The 25570-nt window shown below is 31.0% G+C and overlaps 2 protein-coding genes across 3 annotated transcripts in view; one reads left to right on the top strand and one right to left on the bottom strand.

The window, feature by feature from the left end:
- Window positions 1-25570, top strand: part of LOC145738957 (GTP-binding protein 2) — a 64640-nt gene that overhangs the window by 25914 nt on the left and 13156 nt on the right. The gene's annotated exons all lie outside the window — the stretch shown is intronic.
- On the bottom strand, window positions 160-20672 carry LOC145738841 (uncharacterized). 2 transcript variants are annotated; one of them, XM_081993935.1, is made up of 7 exons: window positions 20355-20672; window positions 15373-15518; window positions 12069-12185; window positions 7125-7320; window positions 6839-6945; window positions 3277-3574; window positions 160-3163 (listed from the first exon to the last, which is right to left on the bottom strand). In XM_081993935.1, the coding sequence occupies exons 1-7, from the start codon at window positions 20376-20378 to the stop codon at window positions 3137-3139; spliced, it is 915 nt and encodes a 304-aa protein (XP_081850061.1). In that variant the 5' UTR covers window positions 20379-20672; the 3' UTR covers window positions 160-3136. The 2 variants fall into 2 exon arrangements, with proteins under 2 accessions (XP_081850061.1, XP_081850060.1); XM_081993934.1 differs by having other exon boundaries at window positions 7125-7323; window positions 20355-20670.

Genomic DNA, 25570 nt, shown 5'->3' with positions numbered 1-25570 from the left:
ACATATTGCTGATACTAATCTTCTATAGTTAGCTGCATTAACTCAACATTACGGTTTAGTTGTATTTATTTACTTTTTTGCGGTTTTTTAGATTGACTAGAAGGATATGGACCAAAGTTAGGTTTAAGGGAACAACACAAATAAAATAAACTCGACATAATTGCTTGCTTTGCTAACTAATGTATTTTTTAGGGAGAAAGTATACATATACAAACAATTTACATACAAAATGCTTAAAGGTAAGTTCAAAGGAGAATACTAATTAATACCTTCATTAAGTATAGTAACAGTTTAAAAGTCTGCTGTTCCAATTTTTTTTTAGATATTGTCAGGGATTTTGGAATCACAGAAAAAAATTCAGACCAAGTAACGTGTAGATGTTTTAACTGTCCACAAATCTGTTATTTTTGTGTTAGTTGGTCCAGAATTTTCAGAAATACGGGAGTTAGACCAGATAATAAAGCTTCTGTAACGTCCATGTGTTTCCTATTCTCAAAGGTTACCTCTGCATACTGCACCTTAAACTGCAAGGACCTTTGATGTCACTTTTGGATTTTGTTCTTACATTGCTGTGTAGCTGACTTAAATTCAGTAAAAAAGCTGTAAATTTCTTAATTCCTGCAATCAAACAAATTCTGGCGCTGACAGTTGCTCATTTTACAGGAACAATCTTAAAATTGACTTGTAAAATTATTGTCTTTATTTTCTCCACCTATATACATGAGAATACTCATCACGATTTAGTCTAAATATGCATAACTTTTTAGCCAACTACTAAAATATTTTACGAGAAAACAAAATATGATAAAGGGGGTAGTGTTGCTTTGCATGTGTGTAGTATGACATACTCACTATACATGTACATAATAGTATGACAACAAAAGCAAGACTTATTTACCTGGCGCCGTACATTCTATTCCTGTTAAATAATAACAAGTTACAGTTTCGAAAATGTCCCAAAAACAAAATTAGAAAATATGCGCAAATTTTTATAATTTATGTGAACATATTCAAAAATAGTTTTATTGTCTTCGATCACACTATACGAATTGGTGTGTAGTAATTGTACTTCGTTAACAGATATACTATGTAGCCTTTAGTAGATACCTAATTAATAGATCAGCTCCTTTTTTAAAGTAATATCAAGGAATATGTTCTCATAAACAAGACAATATGTAAATTACGATAAAAATATAAGCTTTCTTATTTAACGTTATGATTTAAGCGTCTTAAAATTAACTATATATTTATTTACTCCAATATTTCATAAATATATATGTTTGTATATATATTTTGCCAAATTTTTCTTCATATCAAAATATTTATGGTTATTATTGTCAGTAGTTTCTTTTGTAGGGGATGCTAATAAATGTTATCGCAAATTGATTCACGTAAATCGGACTATCAAATCAATTGCAAAATTACGGCTGCGGATTTGCATGTAAATGATTACAACTTTTTAATTTCAGACAACTTAAGTTTTTAAACACGCAGTTTTCTGGATATTTGTGTTTTGTTTGAGGAGGTTGTCCAAATAGTATGAGGAATAACTTTTGACTTGTTACTGATTTGTTATAGTTAACTAGAATAAAATTTAATTTTTGTTAGCATATTTATTTGGAAACCTTTTTTAAATTATATTTAGTTACTTCTATAATTAGTCAAGACTTTTATTTTGTATCATTATAATGACCTTTTTGAATAGGTTTGATTTAAAGCAATTTTTAACACTTTAATTATTCTCCACACCATTAAGCTTTCACTTTATACCAGATGTTCCATTTAACCTTTAATCCTCAGAGCTTTTGAACTATTTTACAAGCCAGATTCCATCGCCAGGACGTAACAACGTATATTTATCTCTAAAATGGACTAGTGGTGTAAAGATAGTGTGTGAGAGAGATAGAGAAAGTAGACTGAGCAGGGCATAACATTTTATATAAGTTGAGTTATAACATCAATTCATCCAATGAAACATCAGGTAAATTTTAACATTACATAATAAGGTTTGGGTTGAGCTTGATCGGTTTTTGCGGCAGTAAGAGTTTTGTATCAAATTTGCATTAAACAGTAATTAAAATAACTGAAAACATGAAATCTGATACAAAATATTATTGCAGAGTCAATGAATAATGTATTCCATATCTGGGTGATAGTATATGCCGACATAAGCAAAATGGCATTATACACACATTATAACGATATGCAGATTAAATAATTATTTTGTTGATTTTCAGTTAAATTAGAATACACCTACCTATTTTAATATTACATCAGTTTTAGCACTGCTAAAGCCAATCAAAATGTGATTTATTATTGACTATGAAGTATACATTAGTCATTTACTCTCTTGTTAAACTACTTTAACCAAAGGGTTATTTAATTGGGCATTTTAATAAAATTGATATTTTTGAGGAGATATGCAAGGACTGCGACAGATATAAATTATTAGATATGTTATCTATGTACTTACCTATAGGTAATGTTCAGCCTCAAAATCAGAGTAGATTTACATTTATAGTTATTTGTAGAAATAGTTCTAGAGTATATTATATAATAAAATGCATTCAAGCATTAAAAAGTACAAACGCAATTTTTAGCCTTTTCGTACATTTTTCTTTTGTACAAAATAGAGCACCAGCCATTAAAAATAGATTCTTTCAGGATGTCTAGCATAGATTCACACTTGTGAAAAAACATCTGACTCTTGGATTAACAATGATATTTTGTACTAGCAAGTAAAAATGTATGCTAGGCTGAGTAAATCTTTCTGTTCCATACTTATCGCCCCATTTCTCCAAATCAAATCAAATTTACTTTTCGTAAATTTTAACAACACGTATAATGGGGAGATACGTAAACAAAAAAACGGATTCCATGATAAACGCAATGTCCAGCCTTTTCAACAATTGTTTTTATCAGATATCCATCCAAAGTAATAATATTTTTTGTGATTGACTTTAGCACTTAGTTACAGAAGTGACGTAACACCGAACGTCAAACGTGAAGTTCCACATTATAAAATACTTGTTGTTTGATGCTAATCTATTAAAAGGTTTTCTAGTTGACATTTCATCGGCCGACCAGGTTAATCAACATCTAAACGCATAATACTGATGCGGTCTCTACTACCCATTTACAAAATGTAACCAGCATATCCTTCCTGTAATTGAATAATGGCATTACTGTAAATTATATCAGAAATTTCATATGCAACTTGCTAAAACTTTCAATATGTGATATATCTCTAATGTACGTTGAGTGTTATCATCTTACCTTTCGACTTACTCGGAACAAATTGGGATCTAATAGACTGGGGGAATGTGAGCGCACTCGAATTCCTCGTCTAGTATAAGGTGAATATTCAGAAGCAAATCGAGCAACTTGTCCTTCTTGGTTCAATCTAGTTCCAGGTGCCAAAAGATCGGGAAAAGTAATAACTCCACCTCTAGATGGGTTTCGATCTTCCTCTGGCAAAGGCTGATCCTGTTCTGGGACACCTGGCATGTCTGCTGAGTACATAGTTTCTTGTGGTTCTCCCATATCATAGGTAAAGTGATCAGTAGTGTAACGTCTAATTAAATTTAAAAAAATATATTACAGAGGCACCTCAAGAAGGTGTAAATGAGGCAGAAACAGAGAAATATTTTGAATGTTGACATTAGTTTATTAGTCAATTTTGGATGTATCATTAAGTCCAGACCTTCCTATCTATTCGGGGAAAATGCAATTAAATTGGATTTCAAAGTTATGTGAGTAATAAAAACCCACAATTCTGGTCCATACATTTAGTTTCTGGGTAAAATATGTTTTTCGGTCCGCACTCCCGTGTGGGTTGTCTGGTTTTCTGTTGCTTGATATTCAAAAGTTTGCCTGAACCATTAAAATGAAATATTGACTTTGATACCAAAGTAAGCTAGCATAATGACATTGCCAGAAAAAGTGAATAGACCAAATCTTTAACAATCATTCTATGCAGTAAAGAATTTTCCAAATTAAAAGACAAGGAGCTTACCTAAAAAGATAAAACTTGCTCAATATTGTAGATAACCAGTTTAAAGCAATTAACGTAAAACTGCCTACTCGCTTTGTAAATTGACCTTTTTCAAATTCTTATTGTAAAAAAATAAGTTTTTCTTCGCTTAAAACAATAATTAATTGTTCATTTAAAGAGTTTTGTTCGTGCATTTGTCTTTTCAGGGACAAACTGCGTAACGAATGTCAAATCAACGTGCATTTAACACAATCCTTGAACTAGGCACCTACACATAATAGGAAATATCGGGCCATAGAGAAGGTAATTCCCTAAACAATTAAGGATTATTTATTCTCCTCGCGTTGCAATCTCTTTACATAATGCCTTTTAGAAGCCATAAGAAAACCTACATATTCATTCGCCTTGGCTGGAATAATAAATGGCCGTTATGAATATAACTGGGTTTATACAAACAATAATTCAGTTGAAAGCATTAGATTATGAAAATTCCAACCAGTTAATTTGAAACCCTTTATATTTAAATCGAATTTCCACTTTGCTCTACTTCGATTCGAACTAGCGTGGGGTGTTATTTAAACGGTTTCCCTCATCGTTTAATAAAGCCAATATTGCCACAATTATGGTCTTCAATAAACGAAGTAGATGGAGTTTTATTGCATTTTTGTATTAGCAATTTATCTTCAAACAATTCGGAGCAAAGATTGTATTTACCTCTAGGTTATTGAAGAATAAATTGTATTTTATTTAATAGTGATATCTACACAATATTGGATTTTCAATTTTTTTCTGTCTTTTTAGCATACTCTAAGGTTCATACGACTAAATATTATATAGTATACAATCCAGTCTGGATTCCACAGATTTAACTTAATTTCGTATTTACGTTGAATTTAAGGATAATAGTTGATCGCGAATTAACTCATTGGTTATTTTGGAAATTAATGAAACGTTTTGGAAATTATTTAGTTGTGGCAATAAACTTCTAATAAACTTAGATTTAACCTGATTCCTATTTGGTTCACACACACAAGTTTCAATCACTCAGAAAGTGTACATTTTCAAAATAATGAAATTACATACACTAAATAAGAATCCTTCAGGCTAATAGTTACTAACAATACAGAACACTAATTACTGAGAAAAACTGTATTAGTAACAAAAGTATAAATAGATAATTATAACACTCCCATCCTACGTCAGTCTAAATGTTAAAGTGTCTTAAATAATGTAAGAAATAATTATAAATAAAACTTTTAATCTTCGTTACTCTAAGTGTTTTAATTTGCTTGTCATTTTACTTGTCGTTTAGTGCTTTCTTTATGACCCAATAAATTTTTGACTATTTTATATTACATTCACTGCTGCCAAGTCTACCCTTAAAACGGTATATGTACCGTTTTTGTAATTCTTCTACCGTTCTTCTGTTTTTTGTATATTATAATCTACCGTTTTTAGTAACATTGCCATTATGTGGGTTGTGAAACATTTTATATACTGCGAATTGCCAAATCCATATGTTTTATTTTGTAGTGTTTTTTTTATGTTATTGGACAGGAAATTTAATGAGGATTCCAAAAATTTGCTTAAAACAGTAATTTTCTTGCTCCAAATGGGTTTTAACAGCGATTTTGTCCTTGACTGTCCCTTCAAACTGTATTCTAGCAATTCAAACTTTTCGTGACATGTGTCACGTGACTGCCTAGCTAAATTATTCTCTAAAACCTCGTGTAATGTGTGTGGTTCATACAAGACGTGTTTCTCAGATTTATGGCAGTTACTTTGACAATTGTCACGTGACCGTCTTGGCTAAATACTGTTTTAGAACTACGTGAAGTGTCACTAACGTCAAAACTGTCAAACTGTGATCAAAAGTTGCAAAATCCGGGTTTAGAAAAGTTTTCTTCCAGTATTTGACATAAAACGTGTTTCTGAGATTTATAACAGTTATTTGGACAGTTGTCACGTGACTGCCTAACTTAATTATCCTCTAAAACCACGCCAAAACTTATAAAATAATTAATGAAAACATTAAAATGTATTTTTGAAGTATGGTTTATATAGCAAACTGGCATTATTTTTCGATGTAGAATCGATCATACAAATTATTCGCAATCATTAAAAAAACCCTGTATAATAAAGTAAATGAATTAAATTTGTTTTAATCTATTGTTATCTACCATTTTTTGACCGATTATTATAAGCCATTAAATATTTTGACTGATTACATTGTATTTAATTGATTTATATTACGAAAAACATCTTTAAATAAATTTAATCTTTAAAGTAATTGAACTTGATTTTTTTTATTGACAAAAAAACTTTCTTTTCTTTCCGCATTTTCATTCTTTAATTTTATGGGAGATGGATTAAACACCCTCTTAACTAGCAGTAATCAGGATTAAAGTAAATCGATTCCCCTTTGTATACGGTGATATAGTGGGCGACAGCTCATTTAACAGGCAAACCACATGAAACAAACATGTTGCATGTTGTTAATAGAGGAAATGACAATTTTAATTGCTGTTTGTGACTGAGCGAAATCAAGACGGTTCTGTAAAGCTTTAGGACCATTTATATTTGCTTCAAAGATAGGACATTAAAAGTAGAAATAAAGTCTGTAATTTTACAACATATAATAAAAAGTTTACAGCATACAAATGTTATTAGGAGCTGTAAGAGATATAAATTACAGAATTCCAAGGTGTGCTTTAGTGTTTTTAAATAAGTCAATATACTCAAATCATTAGGTACTAAATGAAAAATATGAAGTAAGAAATGGTTCCTAATAAATTGCTTTTCTTCGAATTGGAGTGGTAAAAAAAGTTAAAAAGGTTTACTTACCCTGGTTGGTTTCTTCCCATTTCCTTCAAAGCTGCTTCCCTAGCAGCAGATTCTTCTGCCACTCTCTGCTGTTGCAATTCTCTAGCTCGTTCAGTTTTGATTAGTTCCTGAAACAATACTTCACCGTTAATTTTATGAATATATTAAAAACTCTGAGAACTTGAAAGATTGATAGTTAAAGACTTAAAGAGCTAAACTTGTAAGTCAAACAAGTTGTTTACTGTTGATGTGGTAAAAGTTTTGACACGGAAACGAAAATAAACTTTTAAGGAAACCAATAAATTACCTTAAGATGATTGAACGATCCTGTTTGAGGAGGGTAACCACTAAGAACCTGTCCACCTCCTGGCAACCTGAAAGAAGTAGTTGGCCTTCTTCTGGGCTGATTTAGTTGGGTTCCATAGTGTAGTAAATATGGCAGATGTTCAGATGCTATTCTGTTTCGCAGGGGTCCGTATCTCATTTTACCGAAGGCAATTTGTCTTCTTAAATAAAACAAATTATCATGTAAAAATTTAAAATATTAAATTTTGCTGTTTATTTAACTACAACTTCATACAAAAGTCCACTTTAACACCTATTTTTACTTTTACTGATATAGGCAAATAATTAAAGTGACATTATTAACTTCTCATCCCATTAGGAACTAAAGAGTGATTTATGGATGTAGAACAGTGACAAATAGTAAAAATACTTTTAAATGGTATTTTTATGAAAGTCATTATTCACACATGAAGACATTTGCGCCCCAAACCGTAGAAGAGGGCGAGCATATTCAAATTTTTTTCAGGCAATTTAGTGGCTGAAGATTATAGAAATGATATTTTTAGCGGCATATATAACGAGCTATCTGGTAAAATAATTTCCGGTTAAATATATGAATGATAATAGAGTGGATAAAAGAAAATTTATCAAGAAAAAAAAATCAAGTGTACGTATAAACATTTTTAAATATTGTTGTTGGTCCTGCAACAAAGAAAACTATAGAGATCGTGACATTTTTAAGGCGTTCTTGATCTAAAATTTATGACGTAAAAATTATGGGTTTTTTAGTGCCTATGCCACCCCCATCAAATAAGGGTGAAAGTGCTCTAAATCTTTCAAAAAGCCAAGCAGTGCAAAAAAAAATTGATATGATTTAATCCTGTTTGCGATTGTCATCACGTTAACAAACTTAGTTTCAGAAAGAAAAATCTGTTGATGATTAATGTTTTTCTATCAAAAGCACCGCTATAAAAGACAAAAAGCTAACAAATTTTACCTTTAAACGTAACAGTTCATAGGGAAGATAATAGATTGAAAGTTTATGTAAATTCCTCCCCAAACTCTTATTAGGGTATTCAAGTCTCCTCCTACAAACGCCTTCCCACGCCTAGGAAATGAATGGAAATAGGGTATGGCAATCCCGTTACATGCCTCGATAAGAATTTAATCCGCTTCACATGTGCAAATGATTTATTTTCCTCGTTTGAATTAAAACCCAACATCTAACCAACATTAAGATTAAATTCTCGGATATAAGGGTTTTCATTATTCAACTCCTTCCTGATAAATACCCTCTTTGTTTCAAGTATTATATTGAGTCAAATATTTAAAGAGGCATTTTTATAGTCGGTTGGTCCCGGTAATTAACTTTTAAATTCAGCTAATCAAACATCGATCGGTTTGCTTACGAATTTTCAAGAAACAATCGTCTTTAATTAAGAAAGTTTTTACTTCAAAATTCCAAAGTTTTTAATTATATTTAAGTTTTCATCACGACTAAATTATAAAAGAAGAAATATTTTTTTAATGGAAAAAAATTAGTAAATATTATTAGTTTACTAAAGAATCATCATTGTTTGAAAATAATTACTTATATTTAGGAAGGATTAAATAGGATTCTTTCTATTACTTACAAGCTTAGGCAAATGGGAAATGAATGAATTGAAGAATTAAAATTACATATACAGTGGGTGCCAATATAAAAATTACCAATGGATGGTTTTAAGCAGGAAAATCAAATTTCCTTTGAAACTTTAGGTGAAATAACATACATCTACACTCTTTACAACACTCAAGTTGTGAAAGTGTTAGTTTTCAACTGATCAAAATTAAACAATATAACTAGCAAAATCGAGACTGCTGAAGTTCAGCAGTTCATTTTTGCTAATTTCTCTAGGTAGAAAGTTTGTATTGCTACATGTTGTACTTAGTTTATTACAGTTAAATCTACCCACTAAATTACAGAACATACTGATTCTAGTTCACTCACTTTCTATAAAAATGTCCAGTTTTAGCACCCTTTACTGTTTTAAAGTACGTTACTAGAACCCACTTACTTCAGACATAAAATTTCAGATGAAAAACCTTATAATTGAAATAAAATTTGTTTTAAGCAAAAAACCTTTAACAACCCTGACCTACTATTAAGAATACGAAATAATTAAAATCCTTTCGTATCTACCTACTCTAATATGCTACTAATACAACATTCATAAACATCTATCTCTATTATTCATTAAAACACGTTTTATTCTGTAAAGTAACATTGTTTTCTTTAGTTAATGTTTATGAATAGTTTATTCAATTTGACTGTCAGAATGTAAGTTACAGCCCTTTTTAGCGTGGTAAAAGGATCAAAAGCCCAGGCAGGCAAAAACTATTTTAATTTGGCAAGTTAACATGTCAACACCCAAAGTGTGAAAAATGAATCCCTATACTAAAAACCCTTGAAGCAGGCTAACCAGACCAAATAGGATCGGACGGACCATCCTTTGAAAGGATTACAATATTGGGATGATCCCTAGAAAGTGTAAATTTCATGGACAACAGTTAAGCTGGTATAATCGGAAAATTGGTAGCTGAAATATCGAACAAAAATATATGTCATGAACTAATCTAAACTCATTCTATAAAATTCGATAATGAGAAATGTAGAATCCGCAACATGAAGAGCAGATAATAAAATTTAATATTGCATAATACTTTTTAATAACTACTAACGACAAACTTAAATACTTTTAATTAACTTTTAATTCAAAACAGCCTTTAATCAGTAATGCTCCTTTTATATCAAAGAGCCACATCTGACTAAAGCCATAGAATGCCCTTAATGAAAAATGTAATCATTTTCTTTTAACTTGGTTTCATTTCATGAGCTTAAAAGTTTAAATCCTTTAATTTTTTGATTAGTAATAATGCTACTGGGAGGATTTTAATTACAAAATTTTCTAACATTAGAAATCTATAATACTTTATGAAACTCACAGACAAATTATAATCAGTTTTATATTTCTCTGAACAATGCCAGATACTTTTACATATCCACTAATTCCTGGAATATGTTGCTTTAAATTATGCTTGTTAGAATAATGTTTTGGGAGTTGAAACATGTTTCGCTAATCTCTTGGTAATCAACAAAGCCCTACTTAAATCCACCATATTTCTCCTTTTAGAGAAATTATACAGCAGGTGTGACCTACGAAAGCTTGAAGACAAATTATATAAAATGAGACAAAACTTGCTTCAGTTCATTAGTTACAAATTTCGAATTTCTGTATTTTCATTTCATTTAAATGTTGTTATTTAACTATTCAAGTTTTTTAACTAGAATATTATAAGAACTCGTTAAACTTAGGTAAAGCCTTGGAAAACCCTTATGACTTGAGGCAATTCCACTTTTGCTAAGTTTTGCCTGCACAAACCTTGATAAATTGCTTGAGGTTAAATCCTTAAAAGTTTTAGTTAAATAGAAGCGTTTTGAAGAAAAATTGTGGTACATGAATTAACAGACATTCTAAGCTCAGATATTATTATGTTTTGAAAAAAATTAAGGATTATTAAATATAGTAAAACTTATAAATTTAATATTGTAAATTAGCAACCTACGCAGTTTTGTATCACAAATGTTCTTTTTCTACAAGTTTGATTGTTAATAAATTTTTTATTTCAAGATATACACAAAAAAAATTAGATTATTGTCAATCAGAAAACATATTTACTATTTAACACCACTAGAGGGTATCAAGTTAACCTAATACACTATGAAAAGTCTCCACAATTCCAAATCTGATAAGTGTGAACTAACCAGAGACTGCCAGTATTGTAATTACATTCATAAAATTCAGCGTTAATATAAATTATGTTTTTTAGTCTGCAATTTAGCAACCCCTAGCTAAGAGCCTTGTCATATTTATCCACTTAGAAGAAATTAGACAGCAGGTGTAGCCAACGTAAATTTGCAGGCAAATTGGATGAAATTCCACAAACTCCGGTTGAGTTGATTAAAGATAAATTAGGCATTCTAATCCGTAAATGAAAAATTCCAACGCAATCATATAATTGAATCGAAAGGGTCCCTATTAATTAATAAGAAAGCAATATATCTTCAAAGCTTTTATCTGCATTTTGGTCCGAAATGGAACAAGGAAAGTGATTTATTGCTGAAGCTTGCTTGAAACTCAACAAGTTTTCTTTAAATAGGTCAGTGATTAATTACATCGGTTAGAAGCCAAAGCTTCTCATCAGCCTTTAGATCGTGAGCGCCAGCATATTTAAACAACATTCCATTTTCCTCCCTCACGGAAATTGCTATTGTATCATCGATAATAGCTTTAAAAGTTTTAAAGAATTTTTTAATGAAGTTACTTAATTTAGTTTTTAAATTTAATTCCTCATAGCTTTGATGGAACACTAAGTAAACTTTGCGGAAAACTGAAACGTTATATCAATTATAAATCTAATTCTTTTTAACGGTGAAAAGGTTTTTTCTGCTTCCGCTTTAGGCATTAAAACGAATTTATTTGAATTAAAATCCCACTCACTGATAAACGATAAATCCCGTATTTTTTACCTCATATAAAACTTGGAAAAATTAATTAATTAGTTCTCTTGTGGAATAAGGCCAAAGTTAAACAATAGAGCCCCAAGAGGCTACAATATTTGCCTTTGGAAACTAAGTAAGCTTGAAAAACTTTTGCTCTCTTAAATGCCCAAGTTATTCAATATTTTGTTTTTAATTTGGTTTTTGTCAACTTTGCAATCTAGGTGGTGAACAAAAATTTTAGTTTAGTCAAACATTTCAATTAACTAAACCTTAATCTTCTAGAAATTATTACTTTTGACAGCTTGTCCTAAGTAGTTTGATGGAAGATTGACACGCAATTAAAGGAAACAAATCCGAAACTAATTAAAAGAAAATTCAATGATGCGTTCAAGTTTTTCGATAAGCTCGAAGTTACTCACTTACCCCCCAATGCTCCTTGAAGTGGCGTAGAAGGGTTGCCAAATATTTTCAGCAAAAGGATCCGGGTACATAGGCAACTCATTTGTTAGTTCTGCGGCTCGTGATTGTCGTTTTGAAAACCTGAAATTCAAGTGAAATGCAATGTCAGCAATTTTAATTAAAACATTCCGGGCTTCGTGATGCGGGAGTCAAATTTCCTTTTAAAATATCCACTACTCGTTTTATGACACTGAATTATTGAATTTTTATATTAAAACTGCGCGAATATTGATAGGTTTATCACCACTGTCCTTTCTGCTTTACCGTAATTAAGTATATTGTGACTGTTCTATATTTTGAAATATTATTTTGTTTGTGCCAAAAAGGTTTAAATATCATGCAACAAACCCACTTCAGTCACAACTTTTTGTGGAACTAATTCCACACTAAATCATATAAAGAATTCAAGTTCAAAAAATTTCATTTGATTGATTGAACAAATCCAGTTTATTAAGTTTATTTTATTTTAGAAGAGTAATTAAATGTGCCTTTCAATATATGTGCAGTGGTTTTTTAAATATAAGTATAGAAAAATTTAAATATAAAGTGAAAAAATCTTCGATGACGAATAATACAATTTTCTTTACAAACGCCACCAATTTTCTTCAGGTAGGGATTAATAAATTTGTGTAGGCAGTCGCTCCTTTTTGTATGGAAATCTTTGTTTGCTCGCTATACAGTATCCCAAACGTCTAGGAAAGTAAAAATCTAAGCTTGGTGGCGTTTTGTTGTACTTTCAGCTCAAGTTGATTGAATTTTCTGAACAAAACCCTATCTGAAAATTGCGTGGGGCTAAGCCAGATGGCCACTTAATAAACACTTTTCCCAACGTAGTTAATCTTGTGTGCTCCTAAATTGTCTGGAATTGGGTTGTGGATGGAAACGCTGCACACCCCACGTAAATGGATTTGCTGCGATTTACCACCGTCAGTTCGTTTTAAGGGGACAAAGTTTTCCGAACTGAGTTTCACTAACGATTATTATACCTTGTACGATTAAATTTTCCCCACTTTCTAGTCATTTTTCACTTTGTCTAATTAAAGAGTACTGTAACAGATTTACTATGTTAGCTATTATAAAAGCACTAGCAAAACATTCTTTATTACCCATTGAGATTCTTGTAATGATGACCTATTTTATTTAAAAATAAAATACTGGAATTATGGAAAACTGTTTTTTTTACAGTAAATGTAAATGAATCTAAGTGCTTTTGATCCCCAAAAAAAGATCGGATTTCTGTGCTGATAACTTTATTCAAATACAATAAAATTACTAGCTAGATTTGGAGTCACAAAATGCTCAGAGTTGTGTGGGCCTAATTATACTTATTGAGCTTTATCACATAATATCCAGGGGTGGTTTACGACAATAATTTTAATAATAAATTAAGTGAATTTTATGTAGGAAATATTATTGTTTTTTAATGGAATGGTAAAAACTTTGTGTACAGTAATGCTCAAAGTTATTTGGGCCCCTCATCATACCTTAACAGACAATGCTTTGATACTTTATTCAAAGCACAAATTTGCAAAATTTAATCAAAAAGTTTGAGCTGAATTCGATAAGAAATGAAGGGAGACCCAATCATAATATCTTATATTGTAACGCTCAGCAAAAAGCAAGAGATCCGCATTCCATTGGCAAAAAATTTTTAGGAATGTCTTTGTCAAACTGAAGAACCACTCCATTAAACCAAAAAACTTCCTCTCATCTCAAAACGACATGGAGAGGGTAATGTATTCGATGTAGCAGAGTTGGTTTATTAAGGTAGTTTAAAAAGGTGGTTTGCTTTAACTAGACTTTATTAAAAAACATACAAATACTTGTCTTACTTATCTGAAACTGAAACTCAGACTTACTATTAGGCATTAACTACAGAATTTCATTTCAAACTTTCGCTGCAGTTAGGCCTCCCACTCTATGCTATAAATTATTTAGGGCTTGCTTAATGCTTAGGCTGTCTCCGCAATTCGGGAAATTACTGAAAAGGATAGCTGATCATCAGAAAGTAGAAATTGGGTGATATTATCAGTAAATTGCTACCCAGTTCCGAGCAGCAAAACTCGTTTCCTTTTGAAAATGATTGTGTATCTTAGAAGAAGACCATTTTACTTCTGTCTTAGTGCTACCCTCTGTATAAATATCACACAGATGTGGAATACTTGGGGATTCAACCTGTTAATATACCAAGATCTGTGAGATTTGGGAATGATAAATATTTTAAATTTACTGCTTTTACGGTTTTTCTTTCTTCTGATCTTCAATTTACCAACTTAATATGTATTTCTAAGAAAACTCTTTCGACTCACGTTCCTTCAACATACATCATTTTTGGTATGCGAGTTGCGTCAAAATTTAATCATAATTCAAATTTTTACTGTCTAGAACTTGGGAATCTCTACTGTTTGATTGATCGTTTCTTTTAGCAAAGTTGCCTTTAAAAAATGTCCACCTAAGGTAAATTTTAGAAGTTCTTTTAGAATCCGTGAACCGTTAAACCTTCTAGCTTAATATATAGGATGTATTACATACTTATATAACATGTAGGCAAAAGGGAGAAAATGCTGGTTTACTTTGTATCGAATAGAGTCAGGCAATTTTACGTAAACTAATTTGAAACCAACCAATTACCGTAATTTTAGCAATAATTCAATTGCCCTGTATGAAGCAGTTAATAATTAAGTTACTAGAACCACGGTCAACTGATAAAGTTAGCTTTAAAATACACAAACATAGAGAAAACTCGTATTATTTTAGTACAAAATGCATAAAACAAATTGTCGGTAATAATTCGTAAAACAAAAGTTTTTTATAAAATATTTTTGCTTTTAGTCATATTTAATAAGTATAATAAATAGAACCTTTCGTAGGCAGTACTTGTAAATACTTTACACATATATTCTTTTAAGTTCAAGAAGCACATTCATAATACACTTATTTTCTAAAACTGTTCTATAAACAACCATTTTAGCTTCGTTGTCTCATCATTTCTTCAAGATTCAAAAAATAATTATTATTTTAAAATTCGGACCACTCGAGCTTAAGCGGTTGTGGTCTTTTGATATTACAAACGAGAACTTGTCTGGGGGAAACTTTAGAAAATCGTTACTTCCTTTCAAATCTTTCTTAATAAGAAAACTCGGGTAGCAGGATTATCATTAGTTGTTAGGGTTGATAAATAAGTACAAAGAAAAGACTAATGAATTGGAAAGATCTAAAATATTAATAACATCTTTGTGCAAACTATCTTCCTATAAAACTAACTTACCTCCACATAGCTTTTAATTCTTCGCATGTCGGTTCTTGTTGAATTGAAGCTTTAACTACTTCTCCCGAATTTCTGTAGCCTTTGACACCGGGTAAACCGTGGACTAACGAAACTATCGTCCAATAAATCAGCAAACTAACGAGCATCTGCAACAACACATTAACTCATTAATAGAGCAACATCGGATCGGATTACAATCAAACCTCGTTAAAACTTAACCGAGGTAATTTTGTTCGGTAAAGCTGCTTTCAAAAGACTCTTAACAGCATTAAATTGTCACTCCATGAAGCGGATACTTACTTCGTGTTTTTTCCGTTATCAAAAGGTCATATAAAAGTATCGCAAGATTTGTTCTGAGAAGACACTGTTAATGATGCTTTTTTAAAGGAGTATAAGAACCTTATAAACCTTTGAGGAAGTAGAATGATAAAAACCACCGTTATACTACCAAGAAATAAATTAACCTTTTAGAGTTTTTTAGATTGAAATGTTCTGAAACTCTTGTCCCTGATCCCTCTACAGTTTGGACTAATATTTCCACTTTTATGAAAATAATTAATCTAAGGTTATTTGATTTGTGTACGTTATTTACTTTACACCACTGTAATAGCAGGGTAAAACACACTTGAGTAAGTTTCCTGAGTTCTGTGATATTGGATATTACAAGTTTAAAATAAATTTACTTGACTTTTCGGAACAATATGTCACCCCTGAATGGTACATAAAGTGCAAAAATAAAACTTTTGGTCTTGAAAAACCTGATAAGCATTCGTATTTCCGGATTAAATTGTTAGTAGGAATTCGTGATTGAGTGTTGGAACTTTTCGAAAATTCCAGCAAATATCGAAAGCTTTCAATCAAACCAGACGGGGTTTTCTGGTTTATTTTGTCAGTTAAACGTATTTTGAGCCACACTGGTGGCGTTAAACCCCGATTGCAGAGTCAGTCGTTATTAATTCATCCTTCCGCCCCCGCTCTTCTAAAACGGGGGCGGAAGGATATTACAGTTTCATTCCGCTTTTCCTCCTATTTTGCTAATTAAAAATAAATCGAAAATTCAAACCGTTTAAATAGGCGTTCATAAATATTTGACTTCAAAATTAAAAACCGTATTTATACCCACGCATGTTTGATTTATGAAGTAAGGCAAACAAACAAAAAAAAATATGGACCCTTATCTAATACATACGTTGAATGCCTTATTTAATGTGGACATAGCCTAAGGTAGACCAATTCAGTCGATTCCAATATATTTCGCCTTCGCAAAAAGGCACACCAAGGCTTTGGAATGAGTTTTGACGGAAGCTATAAGAAAAGGTCTTTAGCTCAATATTTACAGGCCTTAGGTAGAATAGGAACGAAATACTTTAGCTATAGGAGTGTAGGAAGAAAATAAAAGAAAATCCGGAAGCCGAGCAGTTAATTGAGTATTGGAAAAATCAATGTAGGTGTTTCTTTTCCTTTCAAAAGTGGCGACCTTAGATTAAAATTGATGTGGTTTTCATTGATTTGCCCAGTAACAAGCTTTTAAAGCTTTAAATGCTGGGTAATTGTAGAGCTTCAATGGAAATATATACGAAAAGTAATGTAAATATAAACCTACATAAAAGTTTTAACAAGATCCTTGAACAGAGCAATGCAAACAGTAGAATGCTATTTTTGCTAGTTTAAAACAATTTGCTCGTTACTATCATCTTTTTCGTGTAAATAAACCTGCAGACAAGACGTAGGATAAGAAGTTTTCAATTTTTATTTTCTTAAAAGCACTTTCTATGCATATACTATAATATTCAAACTATAATGCATGCATTTACTTAATTATCTAGTTTGAACTAGCAGGAGTGTGTATCAGTAACACCCCAACCACGTAAACATGTATATTAGACTTGACTTGAAACTTCAAGAAACACTTCAAAGTTTAGGGGACAGACAATGAATGTTCAAACGACGTTTATTACAATCGGATCTAAAATGTTGACTGAAATCAGTTCCAAAATTAACGGGAAAGTTCAGTTTTAGTAACAAACACCACACGTGGGGGAGTTATCAGTTTATTGTTTCAACTTACCAGATAATTTTAGCTTAACAAACTTGGAAAACAGATTTTAACTAATATTATTTTGCAATTATACAATGTGTAGGGTGATTAGTTACATATTATAGCAATAAAGCTAAAATGTACTTAATTAACCATATTATGTTATTTCCAACTTTGTACTCGGATTGAAATAAAGAATGGAAGAATTTCTTAATAATAACTGAAGTTTATTAGCTATTATTAAAAGATTCTTCCATTCTTTAGTTAATTTTCTTTTTTTCCAGCCAAGTACAAATGATAAAAATAACATTAATATAGTTAATTAAGTATATAAATTAACAAGAAATGTTGGGCTGGCTTTGAGCTTATTTTGAAAATTGTTATTAAGTCAAGCAAGCTGGAATGTAGAGAATTTTTTATTATAAATATAATTACATTTTGATTTAGTTTCATTGCAATACTCGTGAGTTGAAAATATTTTTTTCAAGTTTGTTATTATTTCGTAATTTATCTGAAAGAATTCTGTACATTCTATTACATTATAAATTAGGCAGTTTTCAAAACACAACAAATTTGTACGGCCTTTTTATAAGTGTACATTTTAATTATTTTCTCTTGTTTAACAAGAAACCAAAACTCAAAAATAGCACAAGTAACCCAAAAGGAATCTCAGAAAAATAATCAAGAGTCAGGGAAACGACACCTTCTTGTTATTTCTTAAACATGAAGAGACTTAACAAATAATCAAATATATTTTGCAACACCAAATGTATATTAGATACAGGGTAACTCAAATTACCAGGTAAAATAGTGTTTTTTTTTTAAATGTAACTTTGTATATTTTATTGCATAATTAAAAAGAACATTTACAATATTTTTCATATTACATGACATTGTCAGATAAAAGTAATTTTTCGAAATATTCAACCTTTTGCTAAGTGCTACTGTCATAATTTGAAATTCGAATTAGGCAAAAATCATGGCAGATAATCAAATCAAATGATAATTACAATTTTAATTAATTTCAATTTATGACAGCAGCACTAGTTTTAATAATTATAAATTAAATTTACTAATAAACATCAAGTTTAGAAAATGTTGACTGTTTTGAAAAATTGTAGATATTTGACAGTGAATATGAAACATATTGTCAAATTAATGTAATTTTTAAGTATGTCATAAAATATACACGTTTTCAGTTAAGAAAACATTCTTTTACCTGCTATAGTCACCCTGTATAATAGTTTGGTGTTGCAAAATATAGTACCTACATATAAACCCCTACAATTCAATTTTTTTTAGTTAAGAAATAACAAAGATGTGTCTCTTTCTAGACTCCCTCCTGTAGGTGATGATTGAAGAAAAATAAATTTTTAGTATTTACAAACTAGTAGCAAAAGACCAAATATTTACATATATTAGAATAAAATTGGTTGGCAATCTGAAGAACAATATATTAAGCCTTCAAAATAAAAAGTGACAAAATCCTATAAATTTTACCGAATAGACACACACAAGAAATAAGTTAAGCTTAGACTCTTTCTTTAGAAATAAAAATTGTTTATTCACCCACCATATAGAAAACCTTCCTGAAGCATTAATATAACTAAAAAAAAAACAATCAATTTCGTAAAACATATATTCGTAAACGATTTTTTTTACAATTTTAAGTTTTAAAGGTGTCAACTGCCAAGTTAAAATTTCAGCTACACCTAAATTTTACTTAGAATGTGTTACTACCTTAGATGTCAGTTATATTATACCTACATAAATTGTATGAAAATATTCTCTTGCACGAGAATGCTTCTCTAAATCCTATTGAACGTATGTGCAAATACAAATTACTCCATTTCAAATAAAAATTGTCTACCATGTTTAATTTTCGTTACTGATAAAGAGTTGCTGGCAATGTCAAAAAATGTTAAGATTCTAGGTAATCCGATTAAATCAAAGTTCGAATAGTACCCACAGCAACTGTTTTCAGTTATTACACAGAATGTTTCACAACTAATACAAAAACTCAGTACAATTCTCATCACTCCCAAATAAAGTTGGAAATTAGAGAATAAAGGAGTTTAATAATACTTAATTTTACTTTACATCAAAAAGCGTAAATTAGCATAAATGTATTTTTAGAAACTCAAAGTTTGCTGGCGACGGAAACGAGGATTTTTAGTAACAAAATTCAACCTGGGATAAACTCATATAACTTTTAACTGAGAACACGTACAAAATTTTAAATTAACTGTTCCAAAATATAGCCCCAAAGAACCATTATGTTAATTTGTCTCTGTATATTATTTGTAATATCCAAAGTTTTCCTGGATACTCAGTTTAATTCATGTTGTTATAGTGTTAAGCTACACCTATCTAAACATTAATTTCAAACGAAAGAGTAGCCTTCCTATCAGCATAAAGTGCCTTTCAATCTATATATGAAACGTCTAACATTTCCAAGTTGATAAACGTGTTACGGAAAAGAAAACAAGTGGCTAAGAAAACAAGGGTAAAGTTCGAAATTTGAGGGCAAGTGGAGCGACGATGCGGAAAAACTTGGTAATGGCTTGAACGCCGCACCGGAAAGAATATTTTCCAGAAAAAAACCTAAACCTACTTTATATAAGTTACTAAAGTTGACATCGACGTAAAAATATTCAAATTCAAGTTGATATAGGAATTTAAATAATAAAGTTTAATCTATTATAAAGAAAAAACACTGTTCATTCAAAACATTTAACTTTCAAACTTTAAAATAGCAAGCTATCTCATTCATTAACGGAAGTTATTCCTTCCATTCATGATAACGGTATGAATGAAACCGTCGAGTCAGTAGTCAGAGTATCAAAAAGTTTATAGTAGCCACTAGTTGCAACTTTACTAACAAAAACATTTTTCAGAAATAAAACTATTTTAAAGAGATGAATAAAATAAAGGTATAACTTACCATGCTTGTGTTTTGGGTGAACATCTGAAGAATGCGGTCTAAGTTACTGGCGCTCAAAACTTCAGACTCAAAATTTCATTTTAATGAAAACCAACTTGCCGATAAAAATTGTGAATACCCGGTAGAGAGTAAAAAAAAAAGTTTGTCAAACTTTCAAAAAGTTACTAATGTGTTGAATGCGCTAAAACGTCAAAAACTCTACGATCGAGAGCAGCTGTGTCATTCTCTGGAACAGTCAGATAGCGTATGAGCGCTGATAAGTAAACTGGAATATATATTTCGAGAGGCTTCTCTGATTCTGTTTAGCGCAAGACTGAATAGGGTAGAGCCATACCCCCGGTTTTGCGCTGCCGAGTCTGCTCTGGAGTTCCGCGCCTTTTTCCCTCTAAGATGTGTCTTTCTTAAAAACCAACCTCCAAAAATTGTTGGGCTAAAGTCTTTCATTTCACTCCCTCCAAAACTTCTGGGCGTTCCGCAACCACTCCGCTTTTCATTCTAACTATTTTCAATCTCAACTTTACCGGCAAAACTTTTAAACTCCTCTTCATACTCTGTCGTCTACGAAGTTGAAATTTAATTTTAAAATTTTCTCTCTAATTGACTACATATTTATTGTTCCCCTTTTCATTCAACGTAGTTTAGCAAGACTTCGCCAAACTTTTCCTCTGAATGAAATTCTTAACCGAAAAGCGCGGCAAACGCCGCCGCCGATTACCGCAAAAATTAGAAACCCACGCGACGCATAACTTGGGCGTTTACGACATGCATTTATTTAAATTTCATTTATTTTATGGAAATTTAGTATACCTCAATTTTGTCAATATTGGTTTATACTTTACTTTATAATATATATTTTTAGTTAAGTATAAGCTTTCGAGAAAACTCGAAATTACCTAAAAGATTTAAATTTTCAATAGTTTGTATTCATTCATTGGTGCCAATTTAGCATCTTCAGTGAACCTAGCAAAACGGGCCAATTATAGAAATACATTTTTTAATACGTCACGTGATGTGCTTAATTGACTCTAATAGCAAAATAAGCTGACTTATTTCTATATTCTTCAAGTAATTTTATTTTATTTTATAACCCACACGCTAGTGTTAAGTCACAAAGTAAACAGGAGATTCCAGTTAACAAAATATCTGGTAATTCATCTAAGCCTTTTTGGGATTATGAAGTATTTCTACGAAGTAGTAAACACACAGTGTGGGCGAGTGCCCCAACCCATTTTAGCTTAAAGCGATTTAGGCTGGATTATGCTAGATGTCGGGTAATACTACTATCATTACATCCAAAAGCCAAACGTCTAAATTGGCAATTATTTAAGTGACCCATCTCGAAATAAGCACTAAAGAGTTAACTTTCAATACCAAATCGACCTAGATTAATGCGTCACTATTCAAACAGGGGATATACCGCATATAATGTTTAAAACTAAGCCCTACATAATTATAAACGATCGTAATTCTTGTTAGTGGTTTCAGCTAGAATTTGCACTATTTTCAACAACACGTTTTCATTCTAGAAGATTTATCATTAAATGAAATCCTTTTATTACTAGTAAGTCACATTATTCATAAATAACCCGGAAGTCTTCTTGAATCAATAATTTAACAAAGTGTCCTAAAACGATTGTATGTCATTACTTCTGTAAACTTTTTGATTCCCCAAACTGTGCTTTGAAAATAGGCTGTTAATTAACACCTTTAAATGATTACACCCCTTCCTCAAAAAGGAAAGGAAACCCCATCTTTTATTCAGGAAGGTTGTCAAATTAAAAATTTAAGAAGGGAAATATTTCTGTAAATACATTTTGATGATCCATAATCAAAAAATGTTGCAACAGATTGTTTATTTAGGTTTAGGTTAGTTTCAAATGTTTGTGATAAAAATCAGATTTTTTTAACTCAAAATGTGTTTTTCTACTTTCAAATAGAATGTCAAATTAAGAATGTAACATTTTGCCAACAAGTAAAAACCACTTTATAAAACAGGAAAATTGACAACTTTACTGTTTTTTACTTTCATAGTAGTAAAAAACGTCAAAATATTGACAGTTTGACAAGGAAGTTGACTGAAAATGTCTAATTTGACTATGTAACATTTTAAATAGAGTAAATGCACTTAAAAAAAATTATTTTGATGTTATTTCTGACTGTTATTTCTGAAAATTGGATTCTTTTGATCACGTGACTTATTTTACAATATCTATACATCTAGATTGATTTTTATTTCTTGTAAAATTTTTCTTCAACCTTCAAAATAAATTAAACTGATATCAAATGTCATATTTTAACCACACAATCTTATAATTAAGTTAATTTAATGTAATTTCGAGTGTAGATCTAATTGCAATGCCCAAAAAACTTTGTAAAAACCAAAAAAAAACATAAATTTAGTAATCTGAAATATTTTAAATTCAATATTTATTGTATTCAGTGTTCAAAATGCAAAATATATCGAATTAAATTGTTCTGGCAATGTTTCTGTGTACTATTGCAAGCTCAAATATTTGACTACTTAGAGATCCGAGAACTTTGTTCAATCGTTTGCATTCACTGATGTTGATTCTAACTTTTGTATGTCGAATCAATGATATATACAAATAAGCGCAACTAGACTAGTTTTTGTTATTTTAGTTAAAGCAATTTGCAAATTTCGATACAGTACAGAAGTTCTAACAAATAGGTTTGGTTACTTGTAGGCTAAGTAATATTTTTTGGCAGTTTAGTATTTGTTTTTTATATGTTTAGGACCATTTTTATCTACAATTAAACTAGAATAATAGACAGGTAAGAAGATTAAGATTTAAAGCAAAAATTGCATTTAAATTCCAGAGAAAACCTAACTACTTTAATAAGTGTCTTGATACATTTCAAGTTTGTAAGTATTTCAAGAGTTTACTGACATTTTCTATGTTTGCAAACAATAAAACTCAAATTTAACTCACTATAAACGTTAAATTTCTATCAGTATGCTCTACCTCTCGTAGAGTATTTAATTTCCAGGCTCATTGAAATGTGAAAATCCTTTGATTTTTCAGTTTGTGTGTGGGTGAGGAAATTCGGTGGTAAAAATAAAAATGGCTCGATAAGCGGATTGGCGTATAGTGCTTAATAAACGACACATTGAATTTTAATCCAGGAAAATAATCTAAACTGTTGTCACAATTTTAAAATTGTTACTGACATTCATTTATTCACAAATAACTGGCTTATTGTAGGTACATATTTTGTGAGTTTGCTATAGTTGCTTATTTTCAATCGAAACTATATACCTTGTATTGATTTTGTGTTGCATTAATGTCAGTTTCCCGAACAAATAGTTTATCTGGTAATTTTTGTGATGAGAATAGTTGTGTATACTTCATTTTGCTTTAATTTTCAAAAAATACTTTTATCGTGCTTTTATTTAATCAAGTCATGACAACATTCCAGTCCAGACCTAATAATAAAACGCAGACAATCTAACAGGTATTAAAAATGAAGAAAAGGTCAATCAACCACTCTCTCTGTAATTTCGAAATGGTAAATTCATTAAGACGAAACCCTACTATAAAACGTTTTTCCACTTCCTCCTCTTCCACAATGCATTACCAAGCAGGTTTACGTTCAAAGCTAAAACTAAAAAAGTTTTAATCAAACCGGCTCTACCCCTTTATGACACGTTTTACGTCGCTGGAACATTGCATAACGAACGTTGTCAAAGACACCGTGAAAATGTGGAAATGACTGTTCGTGAATTTAAAAATGTTTAATTGTCGAGTCGTTAAAAGGAATTCTGGGCTTCAGTTGCTCATATCCGAAATTGAGAGGGCGGAAAGACAGAATGGGAACATTGTGCCTGCTAGTATTGAGCGACTAGCTGTTGCATTTCCATTCACAAATTTTGGTCGATTACGGTTCGAGTTCTCGTACAGAACCGGAATTACTGTTTTTCATTTCATAATTTTTACCTTCTACTTTTCCAATTGTGTTCACTTGATACGTCATGCAGTGTTTTATTATTTCCCTTGCACTAAAAGTACCTACTGAACGATTATGGCCTACCAAAAAAACTATATGAACACCTTCCGGTGACTGTCCCAACACTAAAATTGTTGAACTTCGCTTTGAAATCAGATTCAGTCAAATTTACTGCATTTATACTAGGAAAGAGGAAGTCCACACCTGTGTAAGACTAAAGGTGGAGGCAGGCACCCCGTCTCCTCTGCTTATGACCCGAATTGATTCACTGGCTCACTGGCTGGTCTATCTACAATGAAGGCAGGGCTTTACGGGTCAAATCTCACCCACATTTTCGATTATGATTATCAAGATTAGAAATTTCAAATTTAGTATTAAGCACATTTTAGGCTGTCGGTAGTTGATATGATTTAATACCAGTTTTAATACCTTAAATGAAAAACGTTCTCCACTTATCTGTTGTTACACCCTATACTAAACCCCCTGTTTAGATATGATCCCCAGGATTAACAAAATTGGTTTTTGTTTTGTTTTGTTTTTGATTTACGGGGTGTAGTCTGCTAATTTGTTCCTTTGTATTGCTAATTGGACTAGTTGCTGCAAAATCCAATTACTGACGGACAATACCCTTAACAAAACAATCTATAGAACTATGAATTCACCGCAGATTATGAGGATTTACAATTTTTATTCCAAATAGGCGTTTAGAAGTTGCCTTATAGTGGTCAAAGTCTAATAAGTGCAGTTTAGCACGTTTTATTTATTTATCAGAGGATATTCGGAACTTTGTCATCATCTTTAAAAATTGGTACCATAAGCTCTTCCTCCCAACCAATGCTGAAAAATAACAAAGAAAAGCGTATAAGCAAAAATCTTCCAAAGTTCAATTTCGCATAATATGAAACAAGAAATAAACCATAAAACAAATAATCAAGACATTTATACTAAAAAAAAAATAATATCACCCGTGCACGTTCTTGCAATCTGCTGTTGGAAGAATCAGCACAATAAACAAATGGCACAAATAACCGACAGTTGTTCAAGAGAAATCGGTAAGGCGATGATCCATTTGTGCCAGGCTATATATCCTTTCGTATATTACGCCAAATACCAGTGCTAAATCACAATAGATTGAGACGGGGAATGTTTGAAATGTTGGTATCTACACTTTCAAGGGTGAAAGCAAAAGTTGAAACATGTATTTATCAATTTTTATGGCTTTAGAGATGAATGAATTAATTTCAAGAGAA

The sequence above is a fragment of the Ips typographus genome, linkage group LG16, assembly GCF_016097725.1.
Source record: "Ips typographus isolate SLU linkage group LG16, UJ_Ityp_2.0, whole genome shotgun sequence".
Classification (NCBI taxonomy): domain Eukaryota; kingdom Metazoa; phylum Arthropoda; class Insecta; order Coleoptera; family Curculionidae; genus Ips; species Ips typographus.
The sequence above is the reverse complement of the archived record's forward strand: the minus strand, read 5'-3'. Positions and strand labels throughout refer to the sequence as shown.